A 12,944-nucleotide genomic window follows, 5' to 3' on the forward strand; every position below is an offset into this window, starting at 1 on the left:
CCCCAACTTCCAAATCAAACATCCCCATTGAAAATTCTAATATTTTTCTTGGAAAATCTCTTGAATTTTTTCTCTTCCATTTGCCCCAATCTCGGAACTTCAAAAAACCCAAAAACCTCTGATAGAAAAACCCCAAAACTAAAAAAGGAAAATCTCACCGCAAGCCGTACTCCTTATTTGATTCTATCCCCTCAAAACCCTAAACAATTTCTTTTAGGATCTTGTCTTTTTTTTCACAGTTCCTTAATGTATTGATCACTTATTCTGTTGTGTTTTTTGTTGGATCGAGTTTGGTCCCGCAATGTCGGATGATATGTTGTTACATTTCTCTTCTAATTCCTCAAACCAATCGGACAATTCTTTGCCTACAAAGATGGCTAAGCTTGAAGCTCGCTTAGTAGGCAAGGTTTCTTCAGCCACTGGTTCTCAGCAGCCGCCGCAAACTCAACAACTACTGCAACAGCAACAGCCGGTTTGGGCTTCTCTATCGTCGGCTTCGAAATTCGTTTCTGCTGAGGACTTGTCGGAGGCTTCTAGTTCAAGTGATTCCGATGATGAGGTAAAAAGCTCTTACATTTCTTTCAAATGTTGTTTGGTTTTGGGGCACATGTTCCAGCAGCACTTTATATTCTAGGTAGATGGAACGATTGCGATTTTGGGTGTTCTTATGTTTAATTGTTTATTTCTTTGGAAAGTAGTGGTTAGCTTGGCAGTGGCTCACTTTTGTGTCGAGATACAACACGGCTTGTTGAAATGATGGGTGTAAATGAATTGAAGTTTTATTTAGTTAAGGTGGATCATTGGAATTGATCGAATATTCGGTTTAATAACTTGTTTTTTTTTTCAGCATTTGAAGTTGTCACCAAGATTTTGAGTAAATTTTGTACCATTTCTATGTAAATTTGGATTACGTGAACCCCATTGTCCTGTCTTGGATTGTTTAGTTCATCGTTATCGTTTCAAGTATTGAGAACTGAATTAATGTCTGTTTATATAAATCTTATGATGCTAGAACGGAGGAGAGTTTTTAATACAAGCCAACACATCGAAGCGCCAGAAAATTCAAGGAGATGGTAACTTGCCAGTTTTTGAGCATGTTGAGGTAGGTTCATGATTCACGAGTTTATGTTGTTGGAGGTTCGGAAGCAATCTCTTTGCTTTTGAGCTATTCAACGTAATTTAATGGCATTTTTACTGAAGCAATTTGTTGGACAGCTTTGTGTAATTGTCTCTTTTTACTTCTCTTTTGCACTGTAACTTTTTCTTTTACGTTCTATAAATTTTTTTATCATGAAAAATCGGTTAGGCGGCTACTGAAGGGACGCAAAAGATTGTGGAGCCTATGGAATCCAAGGCAAGTTCCGAAGGAAATAGGAGAAAACAAGGCCGTGGAAGGGGTCACTCTATTTCAAGCAGAGGCCGTGGTTCTAGAGCTAACGATCAGACAAAACAAATGTCTAGTTCGACTGTAACACCTTCAAATGGTCAACTTGAGAACTCTTTCCACAAGGTGTGCCTTTACTTCCATTGAATGTTATGCTTTTTTATTCTGTTCCTGTTTATTGTTAAAGTTGCCAACACCAAAATTGCACATTATATTATTATCTAGCAACCTTTTAGTTTTTGGTTTGTTGGACTATTCATTTTAGTGCCATATGGGCCAAGATTGGGGCAGTTCAAGGTCAAAGTTTTAAAGTTTAAAAGGTAAAGGTGAAAACAGAAGGAAAATAAACTAATCTTGAAGACTTGGCTTGCATATTTTTCCTTCTGTTTCAGTGGTTAAACTTATTCTCTGGAGTTCTTTATATTACTCTACATGGTCTACACTGTTCTTGAGGAAAGAGAGATATGAGGGAAAATTAAAAAGTAAGGTCTATATTGATAAGAAATAATGCTTATAGTGTATATTTAAACCTGTGGGAATGTCCTTGTTTTCATTTTATTTTCCTTCTACACTAACTGGTTTATTGTGAAAGAAAATATAAGAAGAAATTTTCCTTTCTTAAATTGGATACAGATAAGAGGACTACTAGGAAAACAAGAGATTTATTTTTTTTCTCTTCCTTTATGGCATAGCAGACTAGTTGGTAAAACTAGATAACTATTATAAAAGATTAGTTATATAAGTCAAATCACACACACTTTAAGGCAGTTTGATATTTATATAACCTCTCAGGATAAGCCTAAAGAGCAGTTCCGGACTGATCAGCGCACTTCATTGGAGGTATGTATTTTCGTAAAGTATTTCTTCATTTTAACTATTTAGATAATTTCTTCAATTTTTAGGCAACAAATTGGATTTTATTTATTTTAGTTCGGAAATGTGAAGGAAAAAGGACTATGATTTTCCTTTGCAACCAGTTTAAAATTTCTTTTCTAAAATATATATCCGGGTCATTTTCTTAGAGGTGCAGCTGATTTTTATGCTTCAGTTCTAATCCTTTTGGTTGGCAACCTAACTTAGGAAGAGGTAACATCTTTACGTGCAAAAGTTTCAGCCTTGGAGGAGGACCTACGGAAATGTCGTCAGGAAGCCTCTGACTATCAAAATCTTTGTCGGCAACTAGAGAAGGTTTTCAAGTGCCTCTGCTAATATGCATTGCAAACTGTCTTTATTTACTTACTACTTACCTTTTAGTGTTTATTGTGTTTTGGCAGGAATTGAAAGATATTAAAGATTATGACCAGCAAATGAAGCCAAAGGTGTTTGTTACACTTAATTGATGGATCTAGATATACTGAAAGTTCTAACCTTATTCAATCGCCATTGATATGAGCTTATATCACACCTCTAGTACATTTATAGTGCAGATCTTAGATAAACAAGATTTTTCTTCTGGTTTTTTCCCTCCTCAAAGAGGGGGAAGAAAGGATTATAATGCTTCAAGTAAGAAACATATAAAATTTCTATTCACGTCTTTAACTAAATCCAGGAAGGGATCCTCTTTTTTTTTTTAATTATAATTTTTATTCAAGCTCAGAGGCAACTACATTACAGTAATCCATTTTCAGATAAAATTAACATATTTTAGATGGGATGGTGACTGTCTATGGTTTTCATGTCGTTCTGTTATTAAAAGCAGCTAAATCTTGTATATGTAAACTAAAGTTATAGTGAACAGGCGTCCTTGACTAGAAGCCCTTTAATGCCTGGAATTTGTCTTTTTAGGCAATGTTACCAAACAAGGAAAAAACAACACTTACGTCAACATAATTTGACTCATTTCTGATGGAACTTACATGTTTATGCTATAATGGAATCTAAAGCACCCAGATTTTTGTTATTCGCTATGATGGAGGCTTGTTCTTTGCTTCAATCTGATATATAAAGTTGCTTATATTTCCATAAGCCATGTGTCTTCCGAGGAAGCCTGTTTTTGTAATATTCTTGTGGACAGTTAACTTTATGCACATAATTGAACTTCTAAAAATGTTGTTCGTTTCATGAGGCAGAATATAAAATGTTATAAATATGTCACCCATACCTAAACAGGAAAATGATAATGAAAAGTACTAGAAGGCAAGTATGTTTATTAACTCTGCTTGATAGCAATTTATGGTGTTAGTTTTAATTCTGGGCTTCTTATTGGATTGTTATTCAGAGAATAAAAATGATATCTGATCTGTTGATAGCTGTTTCGAAAGCTGAGAGACAAGAAGCTAGGATGAAAGTACGGCAGGATTCCTTGAGACTCGGAAATGTGGGAGTAATCAGGTATATCAAGATCAACGAGCTTCTGATATTTAGTTTATGTGGTTGAAACAGATTCTTCGTGCATGACATGTTGCTTAGTCTGAGAGAAAAAGCTAATAGAAGAAAATTATGTTAAATGCTGGAAAATTGCATATACCGAGAGCAAACAAATGATGACTGTATTAAGTGTGTACCTGTGTTTCAATAAAAGAATGTACGCTGCAACCTTCTGACCTAAAATGTTGTGTAATTAAAAAAAGAACCCAAAACGTTTTAGATAATGTGCTTGCTTTGTATCCTCCATGTTTGATGTAGTTCTTGGTGAGTGAGAAAAAGAAAATTCTTTAGAATGTTGTTATATTTGATTGTATGATCGAAATAGCACCAAAAAGAAAAGAAAAGAAAAGAATAGAAAAGAAGATGATTATTTTAAGTAGTTTAAAATGTTCAATTTAAGAATGTATTGATATAGATGGACTCATAAAGCTGCTACATGTTTTTCTTGATACATTTCCTAAACTATCCATAAACCCCCAAACCTCAAAACTAATAAATTGGAGGATATTATTTGCGTAAGCGCACTACAACTCATGACCTTCAGGTTGCTGTAACAACAATGGTTGGCACTGAGCTAAGACTCAGCCAGCATAAAGCTGCTACATGTTATTTAAGAACATTATCACACAGTTTGTTATGATTGTTATAACCTGTACTAAAATAATGCATTGCTAGTTTTCCTTGCAAAAATAATATAACTGTGTTGCACATCATAAATTGAAATAGGAAGTTATCATGTTGTCCACAATTCCTTGATATTAATAAAACGGGCAACTTTGATGTTAAACATAAGTTGGGGGTGGGTGGGGATTTTTTGGTGAAACATGCAAATGCAATATTTCTTTATAATTCTCTGTACAAGCTGCTTTTTTTACAAGCTGCTTGGTTTAATGTTGTTCTTTCTGCATCATGTACATTATTCATGTTAATGTGGCATCACAGTTTTACAATTCATCATATCTCTTGATTAATGAATTTACCCCATACTCTTTTGCCTTCAGAGCTGGAACAGTCATATCTGAGACTTGGGAGGATGGTCAAGCACTGAAAGATCTAAATGCTCATCTTGTATGTTCTTCTTTCCACATTGTCTATGTAAACATAAAAGGAAAAGTTAGTTGATATAACAATTTAGGCTGGAGGATTCTCCCGTTTTTAGTGTACTCTCATGATTATTTTTAATTTTAATACATCTTCCTTCATTTTCTTTTTAGAGACAATTGCTGGAAGCTAAGGAGGCCGTTGAACGACAGAGGAAACAGTTGAAGAAGCGACAGTCTGGTAATGCTTAATTTCATGTTCAAAATGCTTACCAAATATGTATATTTAAGTAGAGTGCATATGAGATCAACAACAATTATGATACACAATAAAAGTATAATGAGCATTAGACTAGGAGAATTTTTGCCTTTTATGACACAAAGAGTAAGCCTCAAAGAGGCATAAACCTTTTGAGAGTCAATCTCTTAAAAGAAAGTTAATTTATCATTTAGGCTGAATTCAAACATAAGTTAGAATCACAATTACACAAGTATCAATATAAAATAATCATAATTAGGTAGCACTTACCGAAACAAAGAAAAGCAAATTTGTTAATATCAGTTGGGATATTTATAGCAGACTACTATTTTACTAATATCTTAATGACTCAATCCCAAAGAAGTAAAATAAGATTTTGGTTAGTGATTATATGACCAAATGGTTGCCATGCTCTAGAGAACAATTTATTGCATGCTGCCAGCCTACAAGCTTCAATTTTGTAAAAGATGTACTATTTTGAGTCAACTCATTAGAAAATCATGTGCTAACCAGGAGTCTGGCTGTATATCTAACATTTATACTATTATGTGTTTTAGCCATTCTCTGCACAAGGTGCATGTTGAAAGGATTTTGACCACAATTTGACTAATTGAGCTGGCATTGGGGAGTCATGAGTGGTGACATTTACTTGAAGACTTTACTCATTGTATATGCCCCTAATTTTTTATATACTCATGCACATACACTGTTGTAGATGAGCACACTCTTTAATAATGGAACATAAACAAATATTGTAGTGCACACACACATGCACAGCCAGCATGACTCAGACAGAAATTTATAAAGGAGTATACTTCTAAAGAACAACAATTTTATGTTTTGTTTGAAGACAAGGGTGATGCTAGTGATGCAGAATCTAGTACACAAGAAGAAGATATCCTAATCCAGGATGAGATATACAAGTCACGTCTAGCCTCTATAAAACGTGTAAGTTTATCTCTACAAGTGATTGCCTTATCTGATATTCTTAAAGAGCATAACTGTTATGTTGAGTTTTCCTTGCACATCCTTCATGATTGAGTTATGGTTTTTCTTTAGGAGGAGGAAAGTCTTCTCCGTGAAAGAGATCGCTATGAACTAGATAAGGGAAGGCTTATACGTGAAATGAAGCGCATTCGGGATGAGGATGGTTCTCGTTTTAACAATTTTCAAATACTGAATAATAGATATGCCCTTTTAAATCTTCTTGGCAAAGGAGGATTCAGTGAGGTTTATAAGGTCAGAACTCTGGCAAGCTTATATATTTGAAATGTTTTGCTTAGCATGTTTAAACTTGGCCTATTAAATACGTCAAAAGTCTGGAATTCCTTTGCCAAAATTGGCAATTGTGAAAATATATCTTTTTGCAGTGATTTGAAGTGAGAAATTTCCGGCAGGCTTATGACTTGGTAGAACATAGATACGTTGCATGTAAGCTTCATGGTCTGAATGCTCAGTGGAGTGAGGATAAGAAGCAAAGTTACATACGGCATGCAATTCGAGAGTACAACATTCACAAGACATTGGTGCACCATCACATTGTTCGGCTTTGGGACATTTTTGAGATTGACCAGAATACCTTCTGCACTGTCTTAGAGTACTGTAGCGGTAAGCTATCTGAACCACTTCATTTGTCTGGGAGCCATTTTTGATTTAGTTTCTTAGTAGAAAAAACCTCCAAATTCTCTGGATGATGGTTTGATAAATCTACCTTGCATGTTTAATTTCATTGTCTTTTGATTTCTTTCATTGCTTCCAGGCAAAGACCTCGATGCTGTTTTGAAAGCAACACCAGTATTGCCTGAGAAAGAAGCTAGGATAATCATAGTCCAAATATTCCAAGGCCTTGTATACTTGAACAAAAGAGCACAAAAGATTATTCATTATGATCTGAAGCCTGGCAATGTTCTCTTTGATGAGTTAGGTGTAGCAAAAGTGACTGATTTTGGTCTTAGCAAAATAGTAGAAGATGATGTTGGATCCCAGGGTATGGAACTTACATCCCAGGGAGCTGGAACATATTGGTAAGTAAACAGTTTGATGTCCTTCCTTGAAAAAATCTATCTTTGCTGCATTTTCTCCCCATTTTTGCTGCAATTTCCTCATATCTTATCCCAGTTATCTGCTAAGTTTAACATATTTAGAAATTGCATGTTGTTGAATTTAATGCTGTAGAAATGACCTGAAGACATGAAACATTATCTGAAACAGGAGTGTCCGTGTTCTTGGGCACAATTTTTGTTAATATCCTTATGAGGATAAATTATCGGAAAGAAAATTCTCTGATTTGTTACATTGCGCTATATATTTTATGTTGAAAAATAGTGCATTCTACTATATGTCCTTCAAACGGGGTTTGGTTTATATCGGTGTTCAGTTGGTGTTAAAATAGGCTTTCTTTCCATATCAACGGACTCATTATTCTACTCTAATTATTGCATGTAGGCTTATTGAATTAGTAGGTGATTCTAATTTTCTATGTTTGTATATAACCTATTCTTTCTATTTCGTGCTTGGTTCTATAGTGTGTGGTTGTATCTCCTTTTGTTTTGTGATTTCAGGTACTTGCCCCCGGAATGCTTTGAGCTCAGTAGAACGCCTCTGATTTCATCGAAGGTTGGTGACAACATCCCCCATTTCTTCCTTCTCGCTCTTTTTTCCTTGCTAATTGAAATTGAGGCCATATATGAAACTTGATTAGCAGATGTTTGATTACCATGTGTCAGATCAGTTGATCCATTCACTGTTGTTGCAAATGGTTCGTTATTTGTCTTCAAATCTTCTTTTGATTGTGGTATTCCATTAAAAACAGGTGGATGTTTGGTCAGCTGGTGTTCTACTTTACCAAATGCTTTTTGGTAAACGCCCCTTTGGGCACGACCAAACGCAAGAACGAATATTGCGTGAGGACACAATTATCAAAGCTCGTAAAGTCGAATTCCCATCAAGGCCAACGGTCTCCAATGAGGCAAAGGTTTGTTCTATTTATCTTTGATAGTTTTTACTGCTTTTCCTTGATGGATAAAACATTTGTATTACATTAGCATCAAAAGCCAGAGAGTTGTAAAATTATGGTCATTTCAGTACAACGGTTTGACTTTGACTCAATGTTTTGATTGTTTATTGTAGAGAATCTCTTTTTAAGAAAATACTTCCTCTAAGTGGTAATCCAATTTAGAGTTTATAGTTCAATGACATGAGACATGAACAATAAGGGTATTTGTTATTTTACTTCAGTAAAAAAAGAGGCTGTCGGGATAAGGGAAGGGATTGCAGGTGCCAGGATTTGAGCTCCGGACTTGCTAGATGCCGCTTCTCGTAGGATTACTATATAAATCAATTAAAGATAAATTATAGGTTCAAGGGCATTTGTTATTTGCAATGATGTTTGAACTGGATTGGACTTGCCAGTTGGACTGGGAACTGGCTGGGAAATTAGTTCAGAGAAGGCCATTAGACCGGTTGACCAAAGAATCAGTATGTATTGGTTGAACTGGGTGGTTGAATCGAATTTTTTTTACAGACTGATTTGACCGGTGAACCAGTGACTTGGTTCAACCACTGATCTGGTTCCGAAAACTTTGGTTCTTTGTATCTGTACATATGCTGCAGAGTTTCTGGGTTTCAGTATTGTATTTTACCAGTTTGGGACTATCATGAAATGACGATATACCGTGTAATCTGATTTCCTGTATCCATGCAGGATTTGATACGTCGATGTCTAACGTATAATCAAGCAGAAAGGCCGGATGTTTTGACAATAGCACAGGATCCGTATCTGACATATTCAAAAAAGTAAGAAGAATGTACAAGATATAGAGAGAGAGCCAAAGGGTACTGAAAAATAGCAGGGTATGGTATTAAGAGAATTTGCTTCCAATTCTTTTGCAATAAACCACATGGAATTTTGTATAGTTTTGTGATTATATGTATAACCCTGCTTGTATTAACCTCAATATTTTAGTCCATCTTTTAAGTGTTTTTCCTTTAAAAAATATTTTTTTATCCATACTAGTCTCGAAACTTGACAATTTTTTTTCCCAATTTGATCCCTTAGATTCTGTTAAGGTGTGTTGATGTGGCATTATAAAATTGTGCTAAATAATCGCATCAAAATTTTAAAATTATATATAAATTTTAAAAATTATTATTATTTTTTAAAATTTGGTAATGACATGATACAGTTTTAGAGTACTATGTCACCATACGTTAATTGAATCACAACTTGGCCAACTTGCTCTTGCTCCACATGAGGGGAGACGACTCGTGTTACCTCGGGATATGGTTGAGGGCATGTAAATCCTTAACCATGATTGAAAAGGGGACTTTCTCTATGCACCCCCTTCATTGGACTCTATCACCACTATTATTTAACCACCGTACATTGTGGCTCTTCGCCATACTTTAAGTGATGCGAACCGTCGATAATTATTGCTATCTCTGTCTTGTTTAATTTTAGCATCAACAATTTTTACTATATATATTTTTAAAGTTTCACTACAATAAATATAATACAATTAAGGATAAATTTTAAAATTATATATCAATTTTAGTTTAATGTATAATGTTACACGTGAATTTTGATTTTATATAATTTTATATAGGAAAATTTGAATAATAATTTATATATTCACATTTTATGATCATAGACAAAATAATTTAAAATTTATGTGCTCCCATGCATGTCTGGTCTTCCATTGATTGGAACCATATTCTCAACGAAGATAATAACTCGGTTGTCATAATTAAAATAGATACCAAGACCTTCAAACTCTGACATTAGGATCAAACAACAATAGTTCCTTATTTGAGCTAGAAAAAAATAATTCACCTTTTTTCTAAAACACCATAGAATAATCAACTCCATAAATAGATTCAATATTAAAAACTTTACTCCATGTTTATTTCATTACCCAAAATTCAAAATTGCCTTTTTTATTCTGAAAATAACACCAGGCGATTTATAAAAGTCGAAAAAAATTCCATTTATGTATTGGTAGAAAGTCATTATGGTATGGAGCAGGGAGTACTGAAAACTTTTCATATGCCAAGTCGAATGAAAGAACATGCAAGTCACTAGCATCGAATAAAAGCACCCTTTTATGCAATCGTTACAGATATAACTATACATAGGATCACCTTCAAAAGATATCAGAATCTCCTTCCAGGAATCTGTTTTAACAGAATACAAGTGAGCATGGTAGAGAATAACTTCAGTCCAGAAACTTTCAGCTCGGAACATCCTCAACACCTTGTAGTCATTCGTTTTAATAACTTTTTTATCAGACCGATAAACTTGTGGCCTGACCGATTTGTCTACCGATTCAATTTCTTTTTTTAAAAAAACCTTTGTTGGAAAGTCTTTTTTTTTTGTTGGAGAATCTTCTATATAAGCAAGTCTCGAACATAATCTATTTAATGGAGAGACTTATATAGGTTATTGTATTGAGGGTTTAAGCAATTATTATGTTCATATAAGGAACTTTTCTTAAGAGTGCACTTTGATAGTAAAACCATTTATGTTGTGGTTTTATTTGCTGAGTTCAAATAGGTAAACTTAGTGGTGAGAGTATTGATCATGAAGGTTCAAAAGTGAGGAGAATTATAATGAGGTGTGTGATAGAAAAATTGACTTACGTCAACAATCCCTATGTGTTTGATTTGTTTACTATTCCCTGTTTGGTGCCAAAAAAGTACCCACTTCCCTTACACTCCTTTCTAGCACTTTGTGTAGTTTGCTAGCAACAATTTAATAGTTTTAATTTGTATCAAAGCTATCAACTTAAAGTAAGTAGTGAAGATCCTAAATGTTGCTAGAATTAAGCTATGGAAAGTTCTTCTACATCTTGTCCCATATGCTGGAAGTTGAAAACTATGCTTATTGGAAAGCACAGATGAAGGCATACATAAAGTCTATTGATGAAAAGGCACGACGTGCTGTGTTGACTAGTTAACAGCCACCAAAGATGGATGTTGAAAATGGAAGAGTAGTTAAGCGAAAAGTCCAGTGGACCATTGAGGAAAAAAATGCTAGCCAATGCTAACAACAAAGCAAAGTTATTTTTTGTGGAGTGGATCTATAGGAATTCAAGAGAATTGTCACATGAACTATGGCTAAGTGAGCATGACATATAGTGTAGATTGCTTATGAAGGTACGACTAATTTGCTACAATGATATGATAAATCAAGTTCTTTTTTAATCAGTTGTTAAATTTCTCCTTAAATAAATAATTTGTACGTGTATTTGAAGTGTCTTGTGACCAATTACACAAAATCTTACCTTTTGAGCTTTAATGATCAATTGTACCTTGTGCAGGAGGTGACTTAGGCAAAGATACAAAGGAACTTTTAGACTGCCGTTGATGCCGCGACACCATATATTTAGAGTTGCGACATTGAAGCTGATCACCAACTTAGAAATTGAACTTCGAGCAACAACAACACTACAGGTGGACTGGTGACAAAGTCACAACACCAATGTCTACAAATCGCGACAGCATGTTGTTAAAGTCACAACATTGAAGACAGTCACCAAGGCTAAAAGATCTTAACCATTGTGGTGCCAAGTCGTAACACCAGGAGCTGAAAAATAAAAAATAGTAAATAACATTAAGACTTATAACTTTTCAAGCTAATTTTTAGGAATCTTTGTACATAATTACTTGTGGTAAGCAAAATTTTAGGATCATGATTATTCTTATCATATGTTTTTAATTTTTGTTCAATTTAATCCTTAAAATTTGTTCAATTCTATTAAATTGATTCACATAAATTTTAGATTTTCAATTTAGATATGTTACATTACTAAATCAAGCATATCAGTCTTATTATTTAATAAAAATAATTTTTTTACAGATATTTAATAACAATATTTGATCAAGATATATATGGTTTATTGAATATATTTATTATTTATTTTCATTAATAAATATATTTTATAAAAAAAATTAACTTTTTTATTATGACCGAATTATCCTTTTCTTAAATATTTAAAATATTTTTTTAATGAGAATTTTCTCATTCAAAAATAATTTATTCTAAATAAATATTTTACATTACCTTTAATTATGGTAATTAGAATCTCTTAATAAAAATGTGTACCCGTCTCAACTTCTCTTGGTAGTATTTCTATAAAAACGCATTTGCATTTTTTGGGTACACAATGGGCAGTTGTTGGACTGATCCATTGGTTAAGGTATGTACTAGGACACTATCGAAAGCTGCCCGTAGCACAGGTATGCAAACTAATTACCCACCACGTATTGCGTGAGATTACCATTTCTGATATTCCCATTTTGTGGAGCTGGTGTTGAAAATTTCCCAAAATTCATCAGATAAATTTCAAATAAAATCAGTAACAATCATAAATAGAGAAGGAAAATGCAAAGTAGAAATGAAGTAGCAGATATGGTGTTAATGAAAATCCTTTCAAAACTTGAAAGTAAGTCTGTGATACGCTTCATGAACGTTTGTAAATGTTGGCGTTCTTCTCTTCCAACTCCTTATTTTTGGACTCAACATCAACACAATGGTCTCAAAAGCAACAAGCTCCGACTCCTCATCAAACGCTACCATCAAAGTGCCCATTCTAAAACCACTTATTTCTCTGAACTTTCAACTGAAAAGAGTGAAAAGTTTTGGGTGAAACGAAACATTCATATTCCCTACTTTGAGAATATTAAGGATCAATATTCTATTCATGGTCAATGTAATGGGCTGTTGTGTTTGCACAACCATGATGATATTGCCATTTGGAACCCATGAACAAGGGAAATTAAAATCCTTCCGCCACCCCCTTTGCAACTCGATCCTGTTTATGATGTAAATTTTTTGAATATTGGGTTTGATTATAAAACGAATGACTACAAAGTGCTGAGGATGTTCCAAACTGAA

General features: G+C 34.0%; 1 protein-coding gene across 2 annotated transcripts; it reads left to right on the top strand.

Annotated features, from left to right (window-relative positions):
• LOC107940779 (serine/threonine-protein kinase TOUSLED) lies at positions 1–9,059 on the top strand. 2 transcript variants are annotated; one of them, XM_016874229.2, is made up of 16 exons: positions 1–559; positions 1,013–1,102; positions 1,307–1,510; positions 2,177–2,224; positions 2,465–2,572; positions 2,659–2,703; positions 3,603–3,715; positions 4,753–4,819; positions 4,966–5,032; positions 5,901–5,998; positions 6,110–6,289; positions 6,448–6,658; positions 6,810–7,074; positions 7,612–7,666; positions 7,863–8,024; positions 8,754–9,059. In XM_016874229.2, the coding sequence occupies exons 1-16, from the start codon at positions 302–304 to the stop codon at positions 8,847–8,849; spliced, it is 2,067 nt and encodes a 688-aa protein (XP_016729718.1). In that variant the 5' UTR covers positions 1–301; the 3' UTR covers positions 8,850–9,059. The 2 variants fall into 2 exon arrangements, with proteins under 2 accessions (XP_016729718.1, XP_040941830.1); XM_041085896.1 differs by having other exon boundaries at positions 1,307–1,493; positions 2,175–2,224.
• Positions 9,060–12,944: the final 3,885 nt, after the last annotated feature.

Source organism: Gossypium hirsutum, chromosome A13 (genome assembly GCF_007990345.1).
Source record: "Gossypium hirsutum isolate 1008001.06 chromosome A13, Gossypium_hirsutum_v2.1, whole genome shotgun sequence".
NCBI lineage: Eukaryota > Viridiplantae > Streptophyta > Magnoliopsida > Malvales > Malvaceae > Gossypium > Gossypium hirsutum.